This window comes from Pseudophryne corroboree, chromosome 5 (assembly GCF_028390025.1).
Source record: "Pseudophryne corroboree isolate aPseCor3 chromosome 5, aPseCor3.hap2, whole genome shotgun sequence".
NCBI lineage: Eukaryota > Metazoa > Chordata > Amphibia > Anura > Myobatrachidae > Pseudophryne > Pseudophryne corroboree.
Genome location: NC_086448.1, coordinates 706,663,420 through 706,688,759, shown reverse-complemented (window position 1 = coordinate 706,688,759; position 25,340 = coordinate 706,663,420). Strand labels below are relative to the sequence as shown.

General features: G+C 45.6%; 1 protein-coding gene across 5 annotated transcripts in view; it reads left to right on the top strand.

The window, feature by feature from the left end:
* LOC134929354 (uncharacterized) overlaps window positions 1-25,340 on the top strand; it is a 290,903-nt gene that overhangs the window by 100,401 nt on the left and 165,162 nt on the right. For 2 of the 5 annotated variants that reach the window (XM_063925018.1, XM_063925022.1), the window contains exon 5: window positions 4,048-4,272. In XM_063925018.1, the coding sequence (XP_063781088.1) occupies window positions 4,048-4,162 (115 nt within the window). In that variant the 3' untranslated portion in view covers window positions 4,163-4,272. Of the gene's footprint in view, window positions 1-4,047; window positions 4,273-6,401; window positions 6,524-25,340 lie in introns of those variants that run through there. The other 3 variants (XM_063925021.1, XM_063925020.1, XM_063925019.1) reach the window with 3 other exon arrangements.

The following is a 25,340-nucleotide window of genomic DNA, read 5'->3' as shown; positions in this document are numbered from 1 at the left end:
GATGACAGAGATGGAGGCGTAGTTTTCCGAGAACAACATAATCAACAAGCAAAGGCGAGTATCAGAAAACGATCCGATAGCATTGACCATAGAAGGAATTGTGAAGGATTGTTAGCTGAAGAAAACTGTATCTGTAGGCTCTGTGACAACGTAGTTGAGGATGGATGCATCAAGAAATGCCAATCCAGTTTTAATATCCACATGGACCGGCATCCCTTGAGTGACTATCACTCCTTAGTGGGTAGTGTGCTAAATCAAACAGATTGTTGGGTATGCTCTCAAGTACCTCAAGGTCATAGCAAATCAGGACTAGTACCATTTCCTTTAACGATAGGGGAGGTACTTGAGCTAAGTGGTGGGAGGCCGGTGGACAGGAGGTTTAATATCTCCAGTCCTCCTAGTTTGAAGCTCCACCAATATCATGTGGATAGATCCCTCATATGTTTTAACATTTCCAATCCCCGAAAGCCGGGAAATTGGGAAGTGCCATGGAGTAACCAAACCATGACCTTTTCATATAGAGCAGATAGAATGCCGACAGATACAGAGCTTATACGCCACATAGCCAGTAGAGGAAAATCTTTCCGATATAGGTATACCCTAGGAAATAGGATTACGAGAGTTGGAGAGGTATCACCAGGATACTGTGCACATATCGTACAAGCTGATACGTGTACTAGACAGATGGGAGAATTAGGGTTAGGAGATTTCACATGGAAGATGTGTAATATGGTTATGTCCTACTCCGTCCCATATGTTCTCCCCGATGATGCATATTTCATATGCGGGAGGAAGGCGTATAAGTGGCTTGCCCCAAACTCTGAAGGATTGTGTTATATTGGAAAAGTATTGCCTGAAGTAATGACTGTATCACATGCCAAAATGAAAGATATACACCGTGTTGCCCAAGCTCCTTATACTCACACCCATTACGAGCACGTAGTTAAACGGCACCTGATAGAAAGAACAGAGCATCCGGCCTCTGACATGATCCATGAATCCACCGGGATTCAGTTTCTAATCGCGTTAGACATCACTCGCACCGCCAGAGGAGTGTTGAATTATAAATACATATCTGCGCTCGCAAATTTGTTAGACAATATCACAGAAATGTATGATGACACATTTAGGTATACTGGAAGAGAGCTTCAAGCTTATAAAACAGAACTGGTTCAGCATAGAATGGTTCTCAATTATCTCACGGCAGTAACAGGTGGATATTGTGTCACACTGGCAACGCAGTACGGCGTGAAATGTTGCACATATATTACAAATAGTACCGAGGACCCGGTCGAGGTCATAGACCAAAAGATGGACGATATTCTCCAACTGAAGTGGGAATTTCGCAGGAGACACAATCTCACTCTTGCTGCTGTAGGTAATGAGCTGACTGGTTGGGTGTCATGGTTGAACCCGCGAAATTGGTTCTCTGGTTTAGGAGAATGGGCTCAAGGAGTCATAATGGATGTTGGGAAGTTTCTCCTATGTATCTTAGGTGTTATCATAACGATTGGCTTGATATTTAGATGCGGTCAGGCTTTAACGAAGTGTAAACGAAGTACCAGGGTGATGAGTTTAAGGAGTGAGGAAATTGTAATTCCAATGGATTTGATTTATGACCCAAATGTAGAAACAATGATGTGATGAAAATGCGATATCTACGGTCCGTTTCTTTCACCTGTTTTTCCGTTTTCTCCAAGGTAACAAGACCTACGTTTGACGAGGAATTTGATGATCCTGTATACAGACAACTGATGGATTAAAGAAGAAGTTTTGACAACCTTATACACAGATATTTGATGAACTTTGCCATAGACCCCCAGTTTCCCTAGAAATTTTAAAATTACGCTAGCCCAACATTTTTGTAAGTCTATGGACATTGACAAAGCTTTTTGCCCACACGCCTTTTGGCAAAAGCACAAAGAAGACTGCATTCAACAGACACCGAACAAGACTTCAACCGACAAAAGTTCATTTACCTGACATAGAATACCACTGCATTTACCGTAATTATGTCTTTTCTTCATCTCTACAACCTTCAGGTAATTACACACATAGTCGATAGGGAATACAGGCACAGATATCAGCAATCACATATTCCCCCATTCATGTATCATCAACTAAAAGGTGCTCCCCATTTTGTTACAACCACAGCCGAAAAGAGCTCGGTAAAGTTTGACATCCCATCCACAGACCCGTACCACGGGATAAGAAGGAATTCAAATGTATACTTCGCAATGCCTCGAAGCTTGATTTAAAACACGTACGGCACGATGATACATGACCCCCAAACACTGATTCATACACACATGCTTCTGCTATCTCACTAGGTCATACCCTTTTCCTACCTTCTCCTCTCCTCCCCTACCCAACCATGTAAATGTATTAACCCCTGACATATATTTTTCTCTTTTTGAAATGTTTTAGGAAGTGGCAGTTATTGTTGACTGCCAAAGGGTGGACTGTCAAAGTCAGAAAAATATCACGATGCACACTGCCATATTTGCACCTCATACAGGTCCGCGCTGCGCATGCGTGCGCTCTCCCGTGCGTGCGCATACTCGCTGTTGCGGGCACCCGCGGGCGCGCAGTATGTGCATTTACGGTAGGGTTCATGTGTTCGTAGCGTGCGACTCAATCGTTACATATTTTCACTATATAATGTATTTTGTAGATTATGGTCCCTTTGATAGAATCTGAAAGTTTAGTTAACGTAGCATGTTCATAGACAGAGAAATCCCTCTTTGTTTGATACGAAGGGTCAGACATGAGTAATACAGTGGTGTTTAGTATCCATCGGAAGAGTATTTAATTAGCAATATTCCGGTGTTGGTTTGAAGCGGATTAATCGCTCGTGCGAATAGTTATGGACATAAGAAGTTTATGTCCATTTACTATTATTTGCACTTACTTATCCATGCGGCGGGAAACCCAGTTTCCCACCCACCTGGGCAGTTGGAAATCGTCACAGCCCACCTGTATGAATCAACCTATGACCTTTTGTTATAATGCGAGGAGGAATTCCTGTGTCCAATGAACAATGAGATTGTAGGGACCATTGAATTGTATTGTGTGTGGGGCATAAATAGACAAGCCGATCACATCCAGCTCACTCTTCAACGGTTCTCATTGCTGAAAATCGGGAGCTGGATGTCCAGAGGCGCATGCGATCGTTCCCCTTTGTGCGTAAGTTTTCTCCGCAATCATATTGTCTTTCTTGTTATTATGGGCCATATCTCTCTCTCTCTCTCTCTCTTCTCCTTTTTCTTTCATTTTCCCTTAAAACGTAATAGTATTGTATTGTATTTCATGTGTAGTTACCTGGTTAGTTAGTCTATGTTATATTGTAGTGTATGACTTGTAATTGTATTATTCTTTTTCAAGTATAACATTCATATTAGGCGTTAGACCCTAAGCACGGTATTTGTGTATTTCTTATAGTGTTAAGTATTCCCAGAGCGTCGGTGACGCTCGAACAGCTTTTAAGTTAATAAGGTTACACGGTGTTGCATCTACACTCAATCTCTGCACCAAGGTTTACTGCATAATACACTGTTTTATGGTATAGTTACAAAGGTTTAACATTGTGAGCGTCTGCGCCGCTGGTGATCTCCTCGTGGTCTCGAGCGTTCGCATCGCTATAGCAAATCATTACGTTAGTCGGCAGCCAATAGTGTGCCTGCCTGTGATCTCTTGGCCGTGAGCGAACGTGACGCTTGAGCGTCTCGACCTCGGCTAAGCGATTGCTACGCAACGTGCGTACCCTTACGGTACTCCATACGTCAATAGCGTACAGTGTTCTTAGGCCTCTTAAAGGGTTTTAAATAAAGATAAATATTTAGCTTTATCAGAACTATAGCCCCTAATGGGTTAAATGAGAAGATCAATTGGAATACTATTTAATCTCATTCGGATATAAGTGATTTCATGTATTATGTATAGTGCTGATGACTGGGACATTTTTGTCCATATGCATTTATGTTTATGTTATTGTTTAGTGTAATACTGTTTAGTTTAATACTTTAATAAAATGTATATGTCTTTTAGATGTGCCGTCGGGACCGCCCGTATGATCTACCCCCTCCGTGAGATGTCCGAGATACTTCCGCTCGGTGGAGCGCACACACTGGGGCGAGTGGAACGCATTCTGGCGGTTGCTTAACAACGCCAGGAGCGGAAGCCGGGGAGAGGAAGGATCGTGACCTCCGGCGGGCGGAAGTCAAGGGAAGGACCGCGGGCGGACACACACATGCTGTGGGGTACAAAGGTGGGGTAAGTTGTCTATTGTTTTGTGTATGCTGTACTGTTATGTCCTGACGACCGGGCTAAGACCCCCGAAACGTTGACTTGGATAAAAGCTACTTTGAAATATTTGTTTAGACTCCAGAGTGCCAGTTACTTTGTGGATTTATATATATATATATATATATATATACATGCAGAGAATGGCACAGCACTCCAAGGCGGCTTTGAAAATAATCACTCAGACAGCAGGGATACAGCAACGTTTCAATGTATTAACATTTTCCTCAGGCTTAACAAATACAAAGATAGTACTTACATATATAGCAGACTCTCACCAGGTGCAAGACGCCGTCCTTCCGGATACGGGACAAGTACCCGCCCAGCGGCGTGAACGTCTAATATGACGTCATCCATGTGCTCCCCATCACCATGGTAACCATATGCAATGCACTTGAACACAGTTTAGCTACAAGAATATCAATCATAGTCCAATATAACTGATCGTGGACCCTGTATAAAACCAATACAAATGGATAAATGCATAATTAGTACAATATAGAGATATCTCCAAACTACGGCAAATATCATGTTTATCTAAAATGACTGAGAGTTAGATATTCATTTAAACCTCGTGGAGCCACAGTGTCCAATCTCTGGATCCACTGGGCTTCCCTCTGTAGCAATTTTAACCCTCGGTTGCCACCTCTTAATGAAGGTAGGATTTGATCGATCATTCTGTATCTGACCGTGGTTAACGGATGGCGTGCAACACTAAAGTGGCGTGCGACAGGCTGTTCACTTTTACCAGTATTAATGGCTGCCTTAATTGCTGACCTATGGGCTGCCATACGTTCCTTAAATGTTCTTTCGGTTTTACCGATATATGACAGCCCACAGGGGCATATCAGTTGGTACACCACAAACCTGGACCCACAAGTGAGTCTATGTTGGATGTGGTAGGTTTTACCTGTATGAGGGTGTTGGAATTCCAACACCCTCATACAGGTAAAACCTACCACATCCAACATAGACTCACTTGTGGGTCCAGGTTTGTGGTGTACCAACTGATATGCCCCTGTGGGCTGTCATATATCGGTAAAACCGAAAGAACATTTAAGGAACGTATGGCAGCCCATAGGTCAGCAATTAAGGCAGCCATTAATACTGGTAAAAGTGAACAGCCTGTCGCACGCCACTTTAGTATTGCACGCCATCCGTTAACCACGGTCAGATACAGAATGATCGATCAAATCCTACCTTCATTAAGAGGTGGCAACCGAGGGTTAAAATTGCTACAGAGGGAAGCCCAGTGGATCCAGAGATTGGACACTGTGGCTCCACGAGGTTTAAATGAATATCTAACTCTCAGTCATTTTAGATAAACATGATATTTGCCGTAGTTTGGAGATATCTCTATATTGTACTAATTATGCATTTATCCATTTGTATTGGTTTTATACAGGGTCCACGATCAGTTATATTGGACTATGATTGATATTCTTGTAGCTAAACTGTGTTCAAGTGCATTGCATATGGTTACCATGGTGATGGGGAGCACATGGATGACGTCATATTAGACGTTCACGCCGCTGGGCGGGTACTTGTCCCGTATCCGGAAGGACGGCGTCTTGCACCTGGTGAGAGTCTGCTATATATGTAAGTACTATCTTTGTATTTGTTAAGCCTGAGGAAAATGTTAATACATTGAAACGTTGCTGTATCCCTGCTGTCTGAGTGATTATTTTCAAAGCCGCCTTGGAGTGCTGTGCCATTCTCTGCATGTACATACGTCTTACTGCACAGGCACCCGGCGCTTAGCTGCAAAGTGCTCATGGGAGAGCCGGTACCCTCTATGTGTATATATATATATATATATGATATTTTGTATATATTGATTTTAGGTGCACATGGGTCGCCCACCTGTTGATTTGACAGGTGTTATTTGGACATCTCACAGAGAGATTGGTTTATGTAAGCCCTTTAGTCTCTTGATTCCACTTGGGTGGTCACTGAAGTATACTTGTTTTTACCCACTGGGCCTAAGGTGTATCAGATGAGTGCACTATGAGTGTGCTTTGCAATAAAGAAGTATTTATTTTGCAACAATGGGGCCTGGGAGGCACTGAGTGTGTTTTTATGTTTCATATCTTTTCTAGATCTCTATTGATGTTGTAACATTTACCTCTGTGAATTTTCTGAACCTTCACCGAATCTGCCTATCTTGAAAAAGACCCAGTTATAGGGTCGAAACGTCGATTAAGGGCGAGTTGGTGTAACGGATGATCCAACAATTAAACTATGTGATAATCTAAGAGATGTGAATTTTTTGACTGTTTCCTATTGTTGTGAGTGCCCCTTCCACCATGGTGGAAATCCAGTATTATATATATATATATTTCTCTGACGTCCTAGTGGATGCTGGGAACTCCGTAAGGACCATGGGGAATAGCGGCTCCGCAGGAGACTGGGCACAAAAGTAAAGCTTTAGGACTACCTGGTGTGCACTGGCTCCTCCCCCTATGACCCTTCTCCAAGCCTCAGTTAGATTTTTGTGCCCGACCGAGAAGGGTGCACACTAGGGGCTCTCCTGAGCTCTTAGTGAAAGTTTAGTTTTAGGTTTTTTATTTTCAGTGAGACCTGCTGGCAACAGGCTCACTGCATCGAGGGACTAAGGGGAGAAGAAGCGAACTCACCTGCTTGCAGAGTGGATTGGGCTTCTTAGGCTACTGGACACTATTAGCTCCAGAGGGACCGAACACAGGCCCAGCCTCCGAGTCCGGTCCCAGAGCCGCGCCGCCGGCCCCCTTACAGAGCCAGAAGCAAGAAGAGGTCCGGAAAATCGGCGGCAGAAGACATCCTGTCTTCACCAAGGTAGCGCACAGCACTGCAGCTGTGCGCCATTGCTCCTCAGCACACTTCACACTCCGGTCACTGAGGGTGCAGGGCGCTAGGGGGGGGGCGCCCTGAGCAGCAATAAAAACACCTTGGCTGGCGAAAATACATCACATATAGCCCCCAGGGCTATATGGATGAATTTTAACCCCTGCCAGATTCCACATAAAAGTGGGAGAAAAAGCCGCCGAGAGGGGGGCGGAGCCTATCTCCTCAGCACACAGGCGCCATTTTCCCTCACAGCTCCGCTGGAAGGACGTCTCCCTGACTCTCCCCTGCAGTCCTGCACTACAGAAACAGGGTAAAAAAGAGAGGGGGGCACTAATTGGCGTAATATTAACAAATAGCAGCTATAAGGGGGAAAAACACTTATTTAAGGTTATCCCTGTATATATATATATATATAGCGCTCTGGTGTGTGCTGGCATACTCTCCCTCTGTCTCCCCAAAGGGCTAGTGGGGTCCTGTCCTCTGTCAGAGCATTCCCTGTGTGTGTGCTGTGTGTCGGTACGTTGTGTCGACATGTATGAGGAGGAAAATGATGTGGAGGCGGAGCAATTGCCTATAATAGAGATGTCACCCCCTAGGGAGTCGACACCTGAGTGGATGAGCTTATGGAAGGAATTACGTGACAGTGTCAGCTCTTTGCAAAAGACAGTTGACGACATGAGACAGCCGGCTACTCAGCTTGTGCCTGTCCAGGCGTCTCAAAAGCCATCAGGGGCTCTAAAACGCCCGTTACCTCAGATGGTAGATACAGACGTCGACACGGATACTGACTCCAGTGTCGACGGGGAAGAGACAAACGTGACTTCCAATAGGGCCACACGTTACATGATTGAGGCAATGAAAAATGTTTTACATATTTCTGATAATACCAGTACCACTAAAAAGGGTATTATGTTCGGTGAGAAAAAACTACCTGTAGTTTTTCCTGAATCTGAGGAATTAAATGAGGTGTGTGATGAAGCGTGGGTTTCCCCCGATAAAAAACTGATAATTTCTAAAAAATTATTGGCATTATATCCTTTCCCGCCAGAGATTAGGGCGCGTTGGGAAACACCCCCTAGGGTGGATAAAGCACTCACACGCTTATCAAAACAGGTGGCTCTACCCTCTCCTGAGACGGCCGCCCTTAAGGACCCTGCTGATAGAAAGCAGGAGGGTATCCTAAAATGTATTTACACACATACTGGTGTTATACTGCGACCAGCAATCGCCTCAGCCTGGATGTGCAGTGCTGGTTTGGCTTGGTCGGATTCCCTGACTGAAAATATTGATACCCTAGACAGGGACAGTATATTACTGACTATAGAGCATTTAAAAGATGCATTTCTATATATGCGTGATGCACAGCGGGATATTTGCCGACTGGCATCAAGAGTAAGTGCGCATTCCATTTCTGCCAGAAGAGGGTTATGGACGCGACAGTGGTCAGGTGATGCGGATTCCAAATGGCATATGGAAGTATTGCCTTATAAAGGGGAGGAGTTATTTGGGGTAGGTCTTTTAGACCTGGTGGCCACGGCAACGGCTGGGAAATCCACATTTTTACCCCAGGTCGCCTCTCAACATAAGAAGACGCCGTATTATCAGGCGCAGTCCTTTCGTCCCCATAAGGGCAAGCGAGCGAAAGGCTCCTCATTTCTGCCCCGGGGCAGAGGAAGGGAAAAAAGACTGCCAAAAACAGACAGCCAATTCCCAGGAACAGAAGCCCTCTCCCGCTTCTGCCAAGTCCTCAGCATGACGCTGGGGCTTTACAAGCGGACTTAGGCACGGTGGGGGCACGTCTCAAGAATTTCAGCGTGCAGTGGGCTCACTCGCAAGTAGACCCCTGGGTCCTTCAGGTGGTATCTCAGGGGTACAAATTGGAATTCGAGACATCTCCCCCTCGCCGTTTCCTAAAGTCTGCTTTACTGACGTCTCCCTCCGACAGGGAGGCGGTATTGGAGGCCATTCACAAGCTGTATTCTCAGCAGGTGATAATCAAGGTACCCCTCCTGCAACAGGGCAAGGGGTATTATTCAACGCTGTTTGTGGTACCGAAGCCGGACGGCTCGGTGAGACCTATTTTAAATCTGAAATCCTTGAACACTTACATACAAAGGTTCAAGTTCAAGATGGAGTCACTCAGAGCAGTGATCGCGAACCTGGAAGAAGGGGACTATATGGTGTCTCTGGACATCAAGGATGCTTACCTCCATGTCCCAATTTACCCTTCTCACCAAGGGTACCTCAGATTTGTGGTACAGAACTGTCACTATCAGTTTCAGACGCTGCCGTTTGGATTGTCCACGGCACCCCGGGTCTTTACCAAGGTAATGGCCGAAATTATGATACTTCTTCGAAGAGAAGGCGTCTTAATTATCCCTTACTTGGACGATCTCCTGATAAGGGCAAGATCCAAGGAACGGTTAGTAGTCGGAGTAGCACTATCTCAAGTAGTGTTACGGCAGCACGGGTGGATTCTAAATATCCCAAAATCACAGCTGATTCCGACGACACGTCTGCTGTTCCTAGGGATGATTCTGGACACAGTACAGAAAAAGGTGTTTCTCCCGGAGGAGAAAGCCAGGGAGTTATCCGAGTTAGTCAGAAACCTCCTGAAACCAGACCGGGTCTCAGTGCATCAATGCACAAGGGTCCTGGGAAAAATGGTGGCTTCCTACGAAGCGATTCCATTCGGCAGATTCCACGCAAGAACATTTCAGTGGGATCTGCTGGACAAATGGTCCGGATCGCATCTTCACATGTATCAGCGGATAACCCTGTCCCCAAGGACAAGAGTGTCTCTCCTGTGGTGGTTGCAGAGTGCTCATCTTCTAGAGGGCCGCAGATTCGGCATTCAGGACTGGGTCCTGGTGACCACGGATGCCAGCCTGAGAGGCTGGGGAGCAGTCACACAGGGAAGAAATTTCCAGGGCTTGTGGTCAAGCCTGGAAACGTCACTTCACATAAATATCCTGGAACTAAGGGCCATTTACAATGCTCTAAGCCAAGCAAGACCTCTGCTTCAGGGTCAGCCGGTGTTGATCCAGTCAGACAACATCACGGCAGTCGCCCACGTAAACAGACAGGGCGGCACAAGAAGCAGGAGGGCAATGGCGGAAGCTGCAAGGATTCTTCGCTGGGCGGAAAATCATGTGATAGCACTGTCAGCAGTGTTCATTCCGGGAGTGGACAACTGGGAAGCAGACTTCCTCAGCAGACACGACCTCCACCCGGGAGAGTGGGGACTTCATCCAGAAGTCTTCCACATGATTGTAAACCGTTGGGAAAAACCAAAGGTGGACATGATGGCGTCCCGCCTCAACAAAAAACTAGACAGATATTGCGCCAGGTCAAGGGACCCTCAGGCAATAGCGGTGGACGCTCTGGTAACACCGTGGGTGTACCAGTCAGTGTATGTGTTCCCTCCTCTGCCTCTCATACCCAAGGTACTGAGAATTATAAGACGGAGAGGAGTAAGAACTATACTCGTGGCTCCGGATTGGCCAAGAAGGACTTGGTACCCGGAACTTCAAGAGATGCTCACAGAGGACCCATGGCCTCTACCTCTAAGAAGGGACCTGCTCCAGCAGGGACCCTGTCTGTTCCAAGACTTACCGCGGCTGCGTTTGACGGCATGGCGGTTGAACGCCGGATCCTGAAGGAAAAAGGCATTCCGGATGAAGTCATCCCTACCCTGATCAAAGCCAGGAAGGATGTAACCGCACAGCATTATCATCGTATTTGGCGTAAATATGTTGCGTGGTGCGAGGCCAGGAAGGCCCCTACAGAGGAATTTCAACTGGGTCGTTTCCTGCATTTCCTGCAAACAGGACTGTCTATGGGCCTAAAATTAGGGTCCATTAAGGTTCAAATTTCGGCCCTGTCAATTTTCTTCCAGAAAGAACTGGCTTCAGTTCCTGAAGTTCAGACGTTTGTCAAGGGGGTACTGCATATACAACCTCCTTTTGTGCCTCCAGTGGCACCCTGGGATCTCAATGTGGTTTTGGGGTTCCTAAAATCACATTGGTTTGAACCACTTACCACTGTGGACTTAAAATATCTCACATGGAAAGTGGTAATGCTGTTGGCCCTGGCTTCAGCCAGGCGCGTGTCAGAATTGGCGGCTTTGTCCTATAAAAGTCCTTACCTGATTTTTCATACGGATAGGGCAGAATTGAGGACTCGTCCTCAGTTTCTCCCTAAGGTGGTTTCAGCGTTTCACCTGAACCAGCCTATTGTGGTACCTGCGGCTACTAGGGACTTGGAGGACTCCAAGTTACTGGACGTAGTCAGGGCCCTGAAAATATATGTTTCCAGGACGGCTGGAGTCAGAAAATCTGACTCGCTGTTTATTCTGTATGCACCCAACAAGCTGGGTGCTCCTGCTTCTAAGCAGACTATTGCTCGTTGGATTTGTAGTACAATTCAGCTTGCACATTCTGTGGCAGGCCTGCCGCAGCCAAAATCTGTAAAAGCCCATTCCACAAGGAAGGTGGGCTCATCTTGGGCGGCTGCCCGAGGGGTCTCGGCGTTACAACTTTGCCGAGCAGCTACTTGGTCAGGGGCAAACACGTGTGCAAAATTCTACAAATTTGATACCCTGGCTGAGGAGGACCTGGAGTTCTCTCTTTCGGTGCTGCAGAGTCATCCGCACTCTCCCGCCCGTTTGGGAGCTTTGGTATAATTCCCATGGTCCTTACGGAGTTCCCAGCATCCACTAGGACGTCAGAGAAAATAAGAATTTACTCACCGGTAATTCTATTTCTCATAGTCCGTAGTGGATGCTGGGCGCCCATCCCAAGTGCGGATTATCTGCAATACTTGTACATAGTTATTGTTAACTAATCGGGTTATTGTTGTAGTGAGCCATCCTTCGAGAGGCTCCTCTGTTATCATACTGTTAACTGGGTTCAGATCACAAGTTGTACGGTGTGATTGGTGTGGCTGGTATGAGTCTTACCCGGGATTCATAAATCCTTCCTTATTGTGTACGCTCGTCCGGGCACAGTATCCTAACTGAGGCTTGGAGGAGGGTCATAGGGGGAGGAGCCAGTGCACACCAGGTAGTCCTAAAGCTTTACTTTTGTGCCCAGTCTCCTGCGGAGCCGCTATTCCCCATGGTCCTTACGGAGTTCCCAGCATCCACTACGGACTATGAGAAATAGAATTACCGGTGAGTAAATTCTTATTATATATATATATATATATATATATATATAATTCTGTTGGTACCCGGCACTCCAATGAGGGATAATGGGAATACTTGCTGTGGTGCCCTCCGTGGGTTAGTAGCACTAACCCCATGTAATCTGCGAAGGTCGGCGGCACTCGTACAGACTTTTCAAATCATTTTAAAAAGGTATAGGTTTATTTTTCCAACGGCGTTTCGGGGATACACCCCGTCGTCAGGGACAGCACATCACAAACAGACAATACATGTACAACACTTATATAACCAAGACAATCCTGTCTACAATTGATTAATCCTACTCACCTGTCCCATGCCGCTGACCGCCCGCTCTCAGCTATGAACATAGTGGGAACTTCTACATGACGCGTTCAAGCGGCGCCGGACAGGCGAACTGACATCATGATGTTGGTTGTCATAGTGATGTACTCTAACAAAACAGTCAAACAAAAACATTACTGAAGAATGCATATAACCCTCAGTGTAAACATTACACAAATACAAAAAGTGAGTCACAACCAACACCAGACCTAACATATATTAAAAAACATGTCACACATATATATGGATATGAAATAGAGCGGATCTTAATGCACTTATCAGGTGGCTTTTGCCGACCATCAGAACATACATTGTAAGCCTAAATTCTCTTTGCAAAGTCTATCTTGATTATGGAGTTGTTTTTTTTGGATACAAATACCATGAGTGCCCTGATTTGCCTGCTATTTAAACCTACACTGTGTGCACTGTGGGAGTTGATTTCTGTTTAGAGTGCTGTATTCCCATTCTCCACCTTTTGTGCATGACAAGGCACACTGCAGTAATACTGGTGTTATCGTGCTGTTGAGATATACTGGGTTCGGGCAGAACTCTGAAGGACCTAGGCATGTGGAGTTTGAACTGTAATTGGGTCCATGTATTGTACCACCCTGTGTGAACGCAAAAGATGAAGAGGAAAACTGTAGAAAAACAGAATAGAGGTTGGTGACAGATGAGTTTGTAGAGGTGAAGAAGATTTTATAAAAATTTGACAACTGGATTGCACACTACGGGGAAGTGATTCTCTACTTGGTCTACTCCCCTTAAAAAAAATTCTGTGTTTATCGTATCGCTATTGGGACTATCCCAGCAATCAATCCAGTGTCCTGTCCATCCTAAATTCATAGGGAACCCGGTATCTGTGAGATAATTTCCTCTACCTGTGATGCACATGCATCTAGAACAGTAGAATGCGACATTAGTCTTCGTGGGTGTCTAACATACATTGTACTTCCTGAGCGGGAGCACAGTATATGTATATCATATCTAACAAAATTAAGTTAATCAGGGGCCATTTCTGCTAGGAAAAAGAAGCAAAAGTTTAGAGGCCCCATCTTAACCCCAGCAAGTTTTGTCAAAGGGTAATGTTGCATTTATTTTGTTCTTCCCATTAGCCGAATCTGTGTTTTCTATATGGCTTATGATTCCTTGCTATATGTTCCTTGGTCCCGTCTATGTGTTTAATAATGTGGCTTGTGTTTTCTGTCTAGGGGATCTATATTGACTATGTGTCCTACTACTCCTACAATCTCTGGCAAAATGCCCTTCCTTCTTACAAGTGTAACATATTATTGACCATTAGGGATCTGGGGTTTGGACTGATGGCTCTTTCCTGTATGTGCCAGTATACTTACCGTCCTCAACCTCTCCACCTGTTGTTCTCTGCGCCTAGCACTATTCTTGTGATGTTCAATAGCACACTATCTAAGATTAGCTACTGTGACCCCTTTCCAATTTTGCAAAGAAGTCTGCACCCTGATACTCAATGCCTTATTGAGCCCGTCCATTTGCACAGAGACAGCCACCTCCCATTTGCCGAATTAGTGTTTACCAGTGGTCTTATCCAAATGGAGAGTTTTCTATTACTGCAAGAGACAAAAACAAAAAAAAGTTTAACAAGCTTCTAGGTCATGCGAAGTATTCATTCAATCCTTCTCATCCCGTATTAAGGGTCTGTACATGGTCCAACAAACATTTCCGAGCTCATCTTTACTAGGGGCATTACTAGGAATGAATACTTCTTATATGGTAACTGAAAGAAATACCCGGGGGTTACCTTGTCTCTGTCCGCTTTCCTACTGGCAAATACTAATGTGCGGACAGATTTTTCTCCATTTCTGACGTTACTTTCTTGGTTTTTTTTGTTTTATTTTTGTGTTTTACTATATATGTACACAAATGATAGCATACTTACCTGTTCCACTGGTCTCAGCTACTTCCCCCACAGGCTACTGCTCTTCTTTTACCGGTTGGATACTCCTCTGGGTACATGAGAAATGGCTGAAAACAATCAGGTCACCTTCTCCTCCCTAAATAAAACTTCAACATTCATTAGTACATATATGGTTACAGTCATATTTTTCATATTTTTATTATTTTCTATAGTTTGTATGCTGGCCGTAACTGCTTCCACATCTACATATGGCGGTGTACTTGCATTCTCTTTTTTTTTTCTCTGACGTCCTAGTGGATGCTGGGAACTCCGTAAGGACCATGGGGAATAGCGGCTCCGCAGGAGACTGGGCACAAAAGTAAAAGCTTTAGGACTACCTGGTGTGCACTGGCTCGTCCCCCTATGACCCTCCTCCAAGCCTCAGTTAGATTTTTGTGCCCGAACGAGAAGGGTGCATGCTAGGTGGCTCTCCTGAGCTGCTTAGAGTAAAAGTTTAAATTAGGTTTTTTATTTTCAGTGAGTCCTGCTGGCAACAGGCTCACTGCACCGAGGGACTAAGGGGAGAAGAAGCGAACTCACCTGCGTGCAGAGTGGATTGGGCTTCTTAGGCTACTGGACATTAGCTCCAGAGGGACGATCACAGGCCCAGCCATGGATGGGTCCCAGAGCCGCGCCGCCGGCCCCCTTACAGAGCCAGAAGACAGAAGATGGTCCGGGAAAATCGGCGGCAGAAGACGTCCTGTCTTCAATAAGGTAGCGCACAGCACCGCAGCTGTGCGCCATTGCTCTCAGCACACTTCACACTCCGGTCACTGAGGGTGCAGGGCGCTGGGGGGGGGCGCCCTGAGACGCAATAAAAACACCTTAGATGGCTAAAAATACATCACATATAGCTCCTGGGCTATATGGATGCATTTAACCCCTGCCAGTTTTCCTTAAAAAAGCGGGAGAAAGGCCGCCGAGAAGGGGGCGGAGCCTATCTCCTCAGCACACAAGCGCCATTTTCCCTCACAGCTCCGCTGGAAGGACGTCTCCCTGACTCTCCCCTGCAGTCCTGCACTACAGAAACAGGGTAAAACAAGAGAGGGGGGGCACTAATTGTCAGATTAATAAATTCAGCAGCTACATAAGGGAAAAACACTTATATAAGGTTATCCCTGTATATATATATAGCGCTCTGGTGTGTGCTGGCAAACTCTCCCTCTGTCTCCCCAAAGGGCTAGTGGGGTCCTGTCCTCTATCAGAGCATTCCCTGTGTGTGTGCTGTGTGTCGGTACGTTGTGTCGACATGTATGAGGAGGAAAATGGTATGGAGGCGGAGCAATTGCCTGTAATAGTGATGTCACCCCCTAGGGAGTCGACACCTGACTGGATGGTCTTATGGAAGGAATTACGGGATAGCGTCAGCACTTTACAAAAGACTGTTGACGACATGAGACAGCCGGACAAACAGTTAATACCTGTCCAGGCGTCTCAAACACCGTCAGGGGCTCTAAAGCGCCCGTTACCTCAGATGGTCGACACAGACCCAGACACGGACACTGACTCCAGTGTCGACGGTGAGGAAACAACCGTGTTTTCCAGTAGGGCCACACGTTACATGATCACGGCAATGAAGGAGGTTTTGAACATTTCTGATACTACAAGTACCACAAAAAAGGGTATTATGTGGGGTGTGAAAAAACTACCCGTAGTTTTTCCTGAATCAGATGAATTAAATGAGGTGTGTGATGAAGCGTGGGTTTCCCCCGATAAAAAACTGCTAATTTCTAAAAAATTATTGGCATTATACCCTTTCCCGCCAGAGGTTAGGGCGCGTTGGGAAACACCCCCTAGGGTAGATAAGGCGCTCACACGCTTATCAAAACAAGTGGCGTTACCGTCTCCGGATACGGCCGCCCTTAAGGAGCCAGCTGATAGGAAGCTGGAAAATATCCTAAAAAGTATATACACACATACTGGTATTATACTGAGACCAGCAATCGCCTCAGCCTGGATGTGCAGTGCTGGGGTGGCTTGGTCAGATTCCCTGACTGAAAATATTGATACCCTGGACAGGGACAGTATATTATTGACTATAGAGCATTTAAAGGATGCATTTCTATATATGCGAGATGCACAGAGGGATATTTGCACTCTGGCATCAAGAATAAGTGCGCTGTCCATTTCTGCCAGAAGAGGGTTATGGACGCGACAGTGGTCAGGTAATGCGGATTCCAAACGGCATATGGAAGTATTGCCGTATAAAGGGGAGGAGTTATTTGGGGTCGGTCTATCGGACCTGGTGGCCACGGCAACGGCTGGGAAATCCACCTTTTTACCCCAGGTCACCTCACAGCAGAAAAAGACACCGTCTTTTCAGGCTCAGTCCTTTCGTCCCCATAAGGGCAAGCGGGCAAAAGGCCACTCATATCTGCCCCGGGGCAGAGGAAGGGGAAAAAGACTGCAGCAGGCAGCCTCTTCCCAGGAACAGAAGCCCTCCCCCGCTTCTGCCAAGTCCTCAGCATGACGCTGGGGCCTTACAAGCGGACTCAGGTACGGTGGGGGGTCGTCTCAAGAATTTCAGCGCGCAGTGGGCTCACTCGCAAGTGGACCCCTGGATCCTGCAGGTAGTATCTCAGGGGTACAAATTGGAATTCGAGACGTCTCCCCCTCGCCGGTTCCTGAAGTCTGCTTTACCAACGTCTCCCTCCGACAGGGAGGCGGTATTGGAAGCCATTCACAAGCTGTATTCCCAGCAGGTGATAATCAAGGTACCCCTCCTACAACAGGGAAAGGGGTATTATTCCACGCTGTTTGTGGTACCGAAGCCGGACGGCTCGGTGAGACCTATTTTAAATCTGAAATCATTGAACACTTACATACAAAGGTTCAAATTCAAGATGGAGTCACTCAGAGCAGTGATAGCGAACCTGGAAGAAGGGACTATATGGTGTCTCTGGACATCAAGGATGCTTACCTCCATGTCCCAATTTGCCCTTCTCACCAAGGGTACCTCAGGTTTGTGGTACAGAACTGTCACTATCAGTTTCAGACGCTGCCGTTTGGATTGTCCACGGCACCCCGGGTCTTTACCAAGGTAATGGCCGAAATGATGATTCTTCTTCTTAATTATCCCTTACTTGGACGATCTCCTGATGAGGGCAAGGTCCAGGGAACAGTTAGAGGTCGGAGTAGCACTATCTCAAGTAGTACTACGACAGCACGGGTGGATTCTAAATATTCCAAAATCGCAGCTGATTCCGACGACACGTCTGCTGTTCCTAGGGATGATTCTGGACACAGTCCAGAAAAAGGTGTTTCTCCCGGAGGAGAAAGCCAGGGAGTTATCCGAGCTAGTCAGGAACCTCCTAAAACCAGGCCAAGTGTCAGTGCATCAATGCACAAGGGTCCTTGGAAAAATGGTGGCTTCTTACGAAGCGATTCCATTCGGCAGATTCCACGCAAGAACTTTTCAGTGGGATCTGCTGGACAAATGGTCCGGATCGCATCTTCAGATGCATCAACGGATAACCCTGTCTCCAAGGACAAGGGTGTCTCTCCTGTGGTGGTTGCAGAGTGCTCATCTTCTAGAGGGCCGCAGATTCGGCATTCAGGACAGGGTCCTGGTGACCACGGATGCCAGCCTGAGAGGCTGGGGAGCAGTCACACAGGGAAGAAATTTCCAGGGCTTGTGGTCAAGCCTGGAGACATCACTTCACATAAATATCCTGGAGCTAAGGGCCATCTACAATGCTCTAAGCCTAGCAAGACCTCTGCTTCAAGGTCAGCCGGTGCTGATCCAGTCGGACAACATCACGGCAGTCGCCCACGTAAACAGACAGGGCGGCACAAGAAGCAGGAGGGCAATGACAGAAGTTGCAAGGATTCTTCGCTGGGCGGAAAATCATGTGATAGCACTGTCAGCAGTGTTCATTCCGGGAGTGGACAACTGGGAAGCAGACTTCCTCAGCAGGCACGACCTCCACCCGGGGGAGTGGGGACTTCACCCAGAAGTCTTCCACATGATTGTGAACCGTTGGGAAAAACCAAAGGTGGACATGATGGCGTCCCGCCTCAACAAAAAACTAGACAGATATTGCGCCAGGTCAAGGGACCCTCAGGCAATAGCTGTGGACGCTCTGGTAACACCGTGGGTGTACCAGTCAGTGTATGTGTTCCCTCCTCTGCCTCTCATACCCAAGGTACTGAGAATCATAAGAAGGAGAGGAGTAAGGACTATACTCGTGGCTCCGGATTGGCCAAGAAGGACTTGGTACCCGGAACTTCAAGAGATGCTCACGGAGGACCCGTGGCCTCTACCTCTAAGAAAGGACCTGCTCCAGCAGGGACCCTGTCTGTTCCAAGACTTGCCGCGGCTGCGTTTGATGGCATGGCGGTTGAACGCCGGATCCTGAAGGAAAAAGGCATTCCGGATGAAGTCATCCCTACCCTGATCAAAGCCAGGAAGGATGTAACCGTGCAACATTATCACCGTATTTGGCGTAAATATGTTGCGTGGTGTGAGGCCAGGAAGGCCCCTACAGAGGAATTTCAACTGGGTCGTTTCCTGCATTTCCTGCAAACAGGACTGTCTATGGGCCTAAAATTAGGGTCCATTAAGGTTCAAATTTCGGCCCTGTCGATTTTCTTCCAGAAAGAACTGGCTTCAGTTCCTGAAGTTCAGACGTTTGTCAAGGGGGTACTGCATATACAGCCTCCTTTTGTGCCTCCAGTGGCACCTTGGGATCTCAATGTAGTTTTGGGGTTCCTCAAATCACATTGGTTTGAACCACTCACCACTGTGGACTTAAAATATCTCACATGGAAAGTGGTAATGCTGTTAGCCCTGGCTTCAGCCAGGCGTGTCTCAGAATTGGCGGCTTTATCATATAAAAGCCCTTACCTAATTTTTCATATGGACAGGGCAGAATTGAGGACTCGTCCTCAATTTCTCCCTAAGGTGGTTTCAGCGTTTCACTTGAACCAGCCTATTGTGGTACCTGCGGCTACTAGGGACTTGGAGGACTCCAAGTTGCTGGACGTAGTCAGGGCCCTGAAAATATATGTTTCAAGGACGGCTGGAGTCAGAAAATCTGACTCGCTGTTTATCCTGTATGCACCCAACAAGCTGGGTGCTCCTGCTTCTAAGCAGACTATTGCTCGTTGGATTTGTAGTACAATTCAGCTTGCACATTCTGTGGCAGGCCTGCCACAGCCAAAATCTGTAAAAGCCCATTCCACAAGGAAAGTGGGCTCATCTTGGGCGGCTGCCCGAGGGGTCTCGGCTTTACAACTTTGCCGAGCAGCTACTTGGTCAGGGGCAAACACGTTTGCTAAATTCTACAAATTTGATACCCTGGCTGAGGAGGACCAGGAGTTCTCTCATTCGGTGCTGCAGAGTCATCCGCACTCTCCCGCCCGTTTGGGAGCTTTGGTATAATCCCCATGGTCCTTACGGAGTTCCCAGCATCCACTAGGACGTCAGAGAAAATAAGAATTTACTTACCGATAATTCTATTTCTCGTAGTCCGTAGTGGATGCTGGGCGCCCATCCCAAGTGCAGATTGTCTGCAATACTTGTACATAGTTATTGTTACAAAAATCGGGTTATTATTGTTGTGAGCCATCTTTTCAGAGGCTCCTTCTGTTATCATGCTGTTAACTGGGTTCAGATCACAGGTTGTACGGTGTGATTGGTGTGGCTGGTATGAGTCTTACCCGGGATTCAAAATCCTTCCTTATTGTGTACGCTCGTCCGGGCACAGTATCCTAACTGAGGCTTGGAGGAGGGTCATAGGGGGAGGAGCCAGTGCACACCAGGTAGTCCTAAAGCTTTTACTTTTGTGCCCAGTCTCCTGTGGAGCCGCTATTCCCCATGGTCCTTACGGAGTTCCCAGCATCCACTACGGACTACGAGAAATAGAATTATCGGTAAGTAAATTCTTATTTTTTTCTTCCTACTTGTTTATTGTTGCTACAAGTTCAAACAGTTCTTATATTTCCATTCTTGTCTTATATGACTTTGGTTAGACATACCACATGCAATACCTTAGGATCAAACTCACCAACCCCTCTTGCTGCCACAGGTTTAAACAATTTCTATGTCTGACCCTTTGTTTTCGGGATTTTATCAGACATATTCTTATCCTTAAGTTCTGCAATACCTCTGGTTCAAAGCTGCCCACCTTAGGGAATGGTACCCTATCTTTGTCAGTCATGCATAACCATTCATTGCAAAAAGCCTCCGTGTGTGAACCATACTTTTCACACATAATAAACCTTGCTGACCCTCTCGGTCGCAATTCTGACCTTCTCGGTCCCGAGTCTGACCTTCTCGGTCCCAACTCAGCCTGAACCCTAGCTACCAAACGCCCACTGCTTGTGCAATTGGATCCCATTGCGGACTTTTTGCCAATAAACACAATCCCCAATGTTCACCGCAAATAGACGGTGAAAGACACCTAGCACTTTCACTCGCTCCTTCTCCGCTGAGTACCACGACTCAGTCCAATAGTGAACACCGCGTACCCAGTGAGGCCCTATTGGTTTCTATTTACTGGAAGTGTTAGGAGTGACTTACCTTTTCCAGTAAATATCTGCCGCTGGAGATTTTCCTGAGAGAGACCAGCGAAAACTCCCTATACACTTATACACAAATCACGCTTGCGTATGCTCTATACAGCGCTAATGATACCGCGATTTTACGCAAAAGCTCATAAAAGGGGTATCAAGTTGCGCTATCTATCGCACCCACAAACGCGCGGTCCAATCGCACAGCGTATAGGTACTTGTTACCTATCTGCCGTACAACCACGGGTCGATGAACAAACTGCGACCCTCAGCTCGGAGCGTAATAAAAAAAACTTTTTACTTCAATACTACACAATGCACAATTGCCTATTACGCTCCTCTGCAAATCTCCTCACGATTTGCGAATTAAACCTTATACTAACGTGAGTCAGCCGCCTCACGCCACCAAGCCTCCACTTACTTGATGTACCACACTATGGGATCCCGAATTCCCTGGGTTCAATATCCACTCACTCCTACGTTCGCTCACTCAAATACACTTTGGTTTTTCTGTACAGAAAATTTCAATTCATTCAGATAGGCAGCTTTACCCTAGAGGCAATACAGTTTAAACAAAAGTTTTATACTAATCTGCTTTAGAAACCAAGTAGTTTTGTGATATTGTATTAAATGTCTACTATCCCACCTTTGAACTAAACAACACTATTGTGTAATTTGTACTTAGCGCCCGCATTCTTACGCACTTTGCGTAAACACGCGACCGTGCGTGTCTCTTACGCTGCGTGCGCAGTCCTTTACTTTGTCCGATACACGTGTACAAAACCCTGCGTCCGCAATAAAACAAATCACACAGCTCTATAAATGTGAACAATACTAATTACTATTGCCCACTAGACACAACTTGTTCTGTATAAACTTTTATGCAGACCTGCGTTTGTGACTTTACACTTACTTCCTTAAAATACTGTTATTTCAAATTTACCTATATAGCAACAAATGTATCCTATTTCACACAGATCTATAATGACTCTAGCAATAATCAATAATTTAAATGATATGATTCAGATTGGATAGCTATCTTTCAGAACATACGCTGATATAAATATACACATAATTATAATAATATTATATATATGTACCATTCACTGGTCTCCTATGAGACACCTTACCTCTTATTTGCATATCAAAGCTATTTGCTTTTCCACTGCTAAGAAAAAGCAGTTACACAGGTTAATTTGCATTTCAATGGCTATCTTCCCTAGTAAGCAGATTCTACAAGTCCTGGAAGGAAAAAGAGAGAGAAAAAAACAAAACAAAACCCTTTCTTTCCTTTTTCTATCTGTGTGCAATTTCTTTACACCAAGCCAATCATTTATCTCACCATTTACTCTCACTAGGCCCAATTGAAACTATTTGTAATTGACTATGGCATGGGTTAAATAAATGCATTGGTAACTCATAAATGGTGTTTGATGTGACCAAGGAAACTGATTTTTCTGAGCAGACTTAAAATCAGCTATTTAGAAAATTACCTTCCTAAAATGGCCACTGCTCCTCCCCCTTCCACATCCATGAGGTTTACACAAAATGGTGGACAGGCCATGTGGTTAGTCCAAAATGGAGGACAGACCATGCGGCTTCCTTTGTCACAAAGAAATCACACACTGGGGGTCATTCCGAGTTGTTCGCTCTGTATTGTTTTTCGCATCGCAGCGATTTTCCGCTTAGTGCGCATGCGCAATGTCCGCAGTGCGACTGCGCCAAGTAAATTTGCTATGCAGTTAGGAATTTTACTCACAGCTTTTTCATCGTTCTGGTGATCGTAGTGTGATTGACAGGAAGTGGGTGTTACTGGGCGGAAACTGGGCGTTTTATGGGTGTGTGCGGAAAAACGCTACCGTTTCTGGGAAAAATGCGGGAGTGGCTGGAGAACGGAGGAGTGTCTGGGCGAACGCTGGGTGTGTTTCAAACCAGGAACGACAAGCACTGAACTGATCGCAGATGCCGAGTAAGTCTGGAGCTACTCAGAAACTGCTAAGAGAGGTGTATTCGCAATATAGCGAATACGTCGTTCGCAATTTTAAAAAGCTAAGATTCACTCCCAGTAGGCGGCGGCTTAGCGTGAGTAAATCTGCTAAAAGCAGCTTGCGAGCGAACAACTCGGAATGAGGGCCATTATACAAGCACCTGAAGTTATTTTAGGCCTGAGTTAAAAAAAAAAAAACTATATCAAGGCTATGCAGCAACTTTTAAATGTACTTTTAACCCTACTTAACAGATAAACAATCCAATCTGAATCAAACACAATATGACTTATTTGAACTTTGTTTTGCAACAATAAAAATACATTTTAGCATCTTAAATATTATGAGAAACGCATTGTCCCTTGAAATTTCATATCATTGGCTTACTGATATCACAACAATACACGTGGATGTTATTTTCATCAGCGTCGCGATGCGTCTCGCGGAGCCGGTCGATTACAGCCACGTTTGTAATGTACAGTGCATCATTAAGACCCTGATATCGCGGACCAACCCCCATCTGTGAATGCCAAATTGTTTCCTCACAAATATTTAAATTGCCCACTCTAATATATACTGCAGATGCCAGGCGCATCTTATTACCATATACGATAAAAGTGCGCTGTACATCGCAAAACACTGCATCCCATAAGAGAAAACAATACACCCACACATTATCTGAGTTCCAAAGCTCATTGATGTATATATTTGTTATTAAAAGGATATAGATTCAATATATATTACAATGTACAGTATACCTATAGTTACATGGTTACACTCACACAGTAAGCAGTTAAAACATACAGTTACATACAGTTACAGTTACATACAGTTCCAGGCCAGCGATACAATTACCATATCTTTCAAGGCATACTCCTCTTAATATCTCTCTCTCAGCAAATAAATACAGGAACTGATCTGGCAATAACTCCATCATTGTCTAGTCCAAAACAGCAACTGGCCTCCTGTGTGATCAGCAATGTGTTATCTAGTTTGGGGGAGGGAACTTCCTCATTCATGATGAGTCACTAGTCTGTGTATATGCTAAACAGGTTCAGCCTTGGGGACGTCCAAAGGGGCTGGCCTGAGCTTCCTGTCCACTACCTATTTGGAATATCTATTGTTCTAATAAAAGTGATTTTAGCTTTTATACATTTAATCATAATTAATTGTTGCAATGTCCTACAACTTAATAGCAAGCATCAAATGAATCTACACATTAATCTGCTTGCTTTAATGCCAAATATAACAGGTGTATCTGGTTTCGTTCAAATAATACACATACATGACATTACATCATTATATATAATTTTAAATCATCATGATGTCTGGCGCTTGATATTATTATAATTATGTACTGCATGAAATAAGTGTCGAATCCATCTCTGTGGCATGTCCGTGTAAATGCGTGTGTTACCATATATTGCTGTACTCGCTGCGCATATTTGCAAGTATAGTGACTCATAATGTGTGTAGTTTGACTTTGTATGTTCTTTTTATGTAATATTTTTTGACTTCGACAGTACAGTACCAACTAACTTATGAGAAAAAAGTTGAAATTGTGGTAATTTTTGCAGTGAGAATACTAGTACATGGTAATTTTGTAAGTAAAAGTGTATAATACCAGACAAAAGCCCCAGCTCTGACCTGGAATACTGAACACACATCGGAGCCGACGCCTCGGATGTACTTTCCCTTTCACACCACTGCCAGGACCCGGGTTATTCCGGGTTGTCGCTGTTCACATGAGATGCTTGGAGATGACATCATCTCAAAGTGCTCAAGCCTGCCAATCGACTTTTAGGCATGACGCGGGTCAAATGACCCGAGTCATACCTTTCACACTGCAGCCATCCCGGGTCAGACCCCAGGGAATAACCGTGATCGTGACCTGTGTCATGGTCCCAGGATTCATGACCCAGGTTGACCCTTTCACAGTTCACACTGGGATCTGGGTCGTGCCTGCTTGCGCCGGCAATAACCCTGGTTCTTAGCTCAGTGTGAAAGGGGTGTAAGTGGCAGTATGGACAATGTGACCTCAATGGCCCTTTTTCCTGACTCTGTCTTGTCTGTTATCCACTCATTCCATCTCATATGTATTGTATCACCTGTACCTGCTACTATGCTCCTCAGACTGTACTTCCACTTAGCATGTCCTATTTACATGTACATCAACCTGACTGCAGTCAGCCAGGACAGTCAGGGAGCTGCTGGGGGAGTTCAAGGGAAATCGTTAAAGATAAATCATCCCTAACAGGTCTTCTAGTGTATGGGC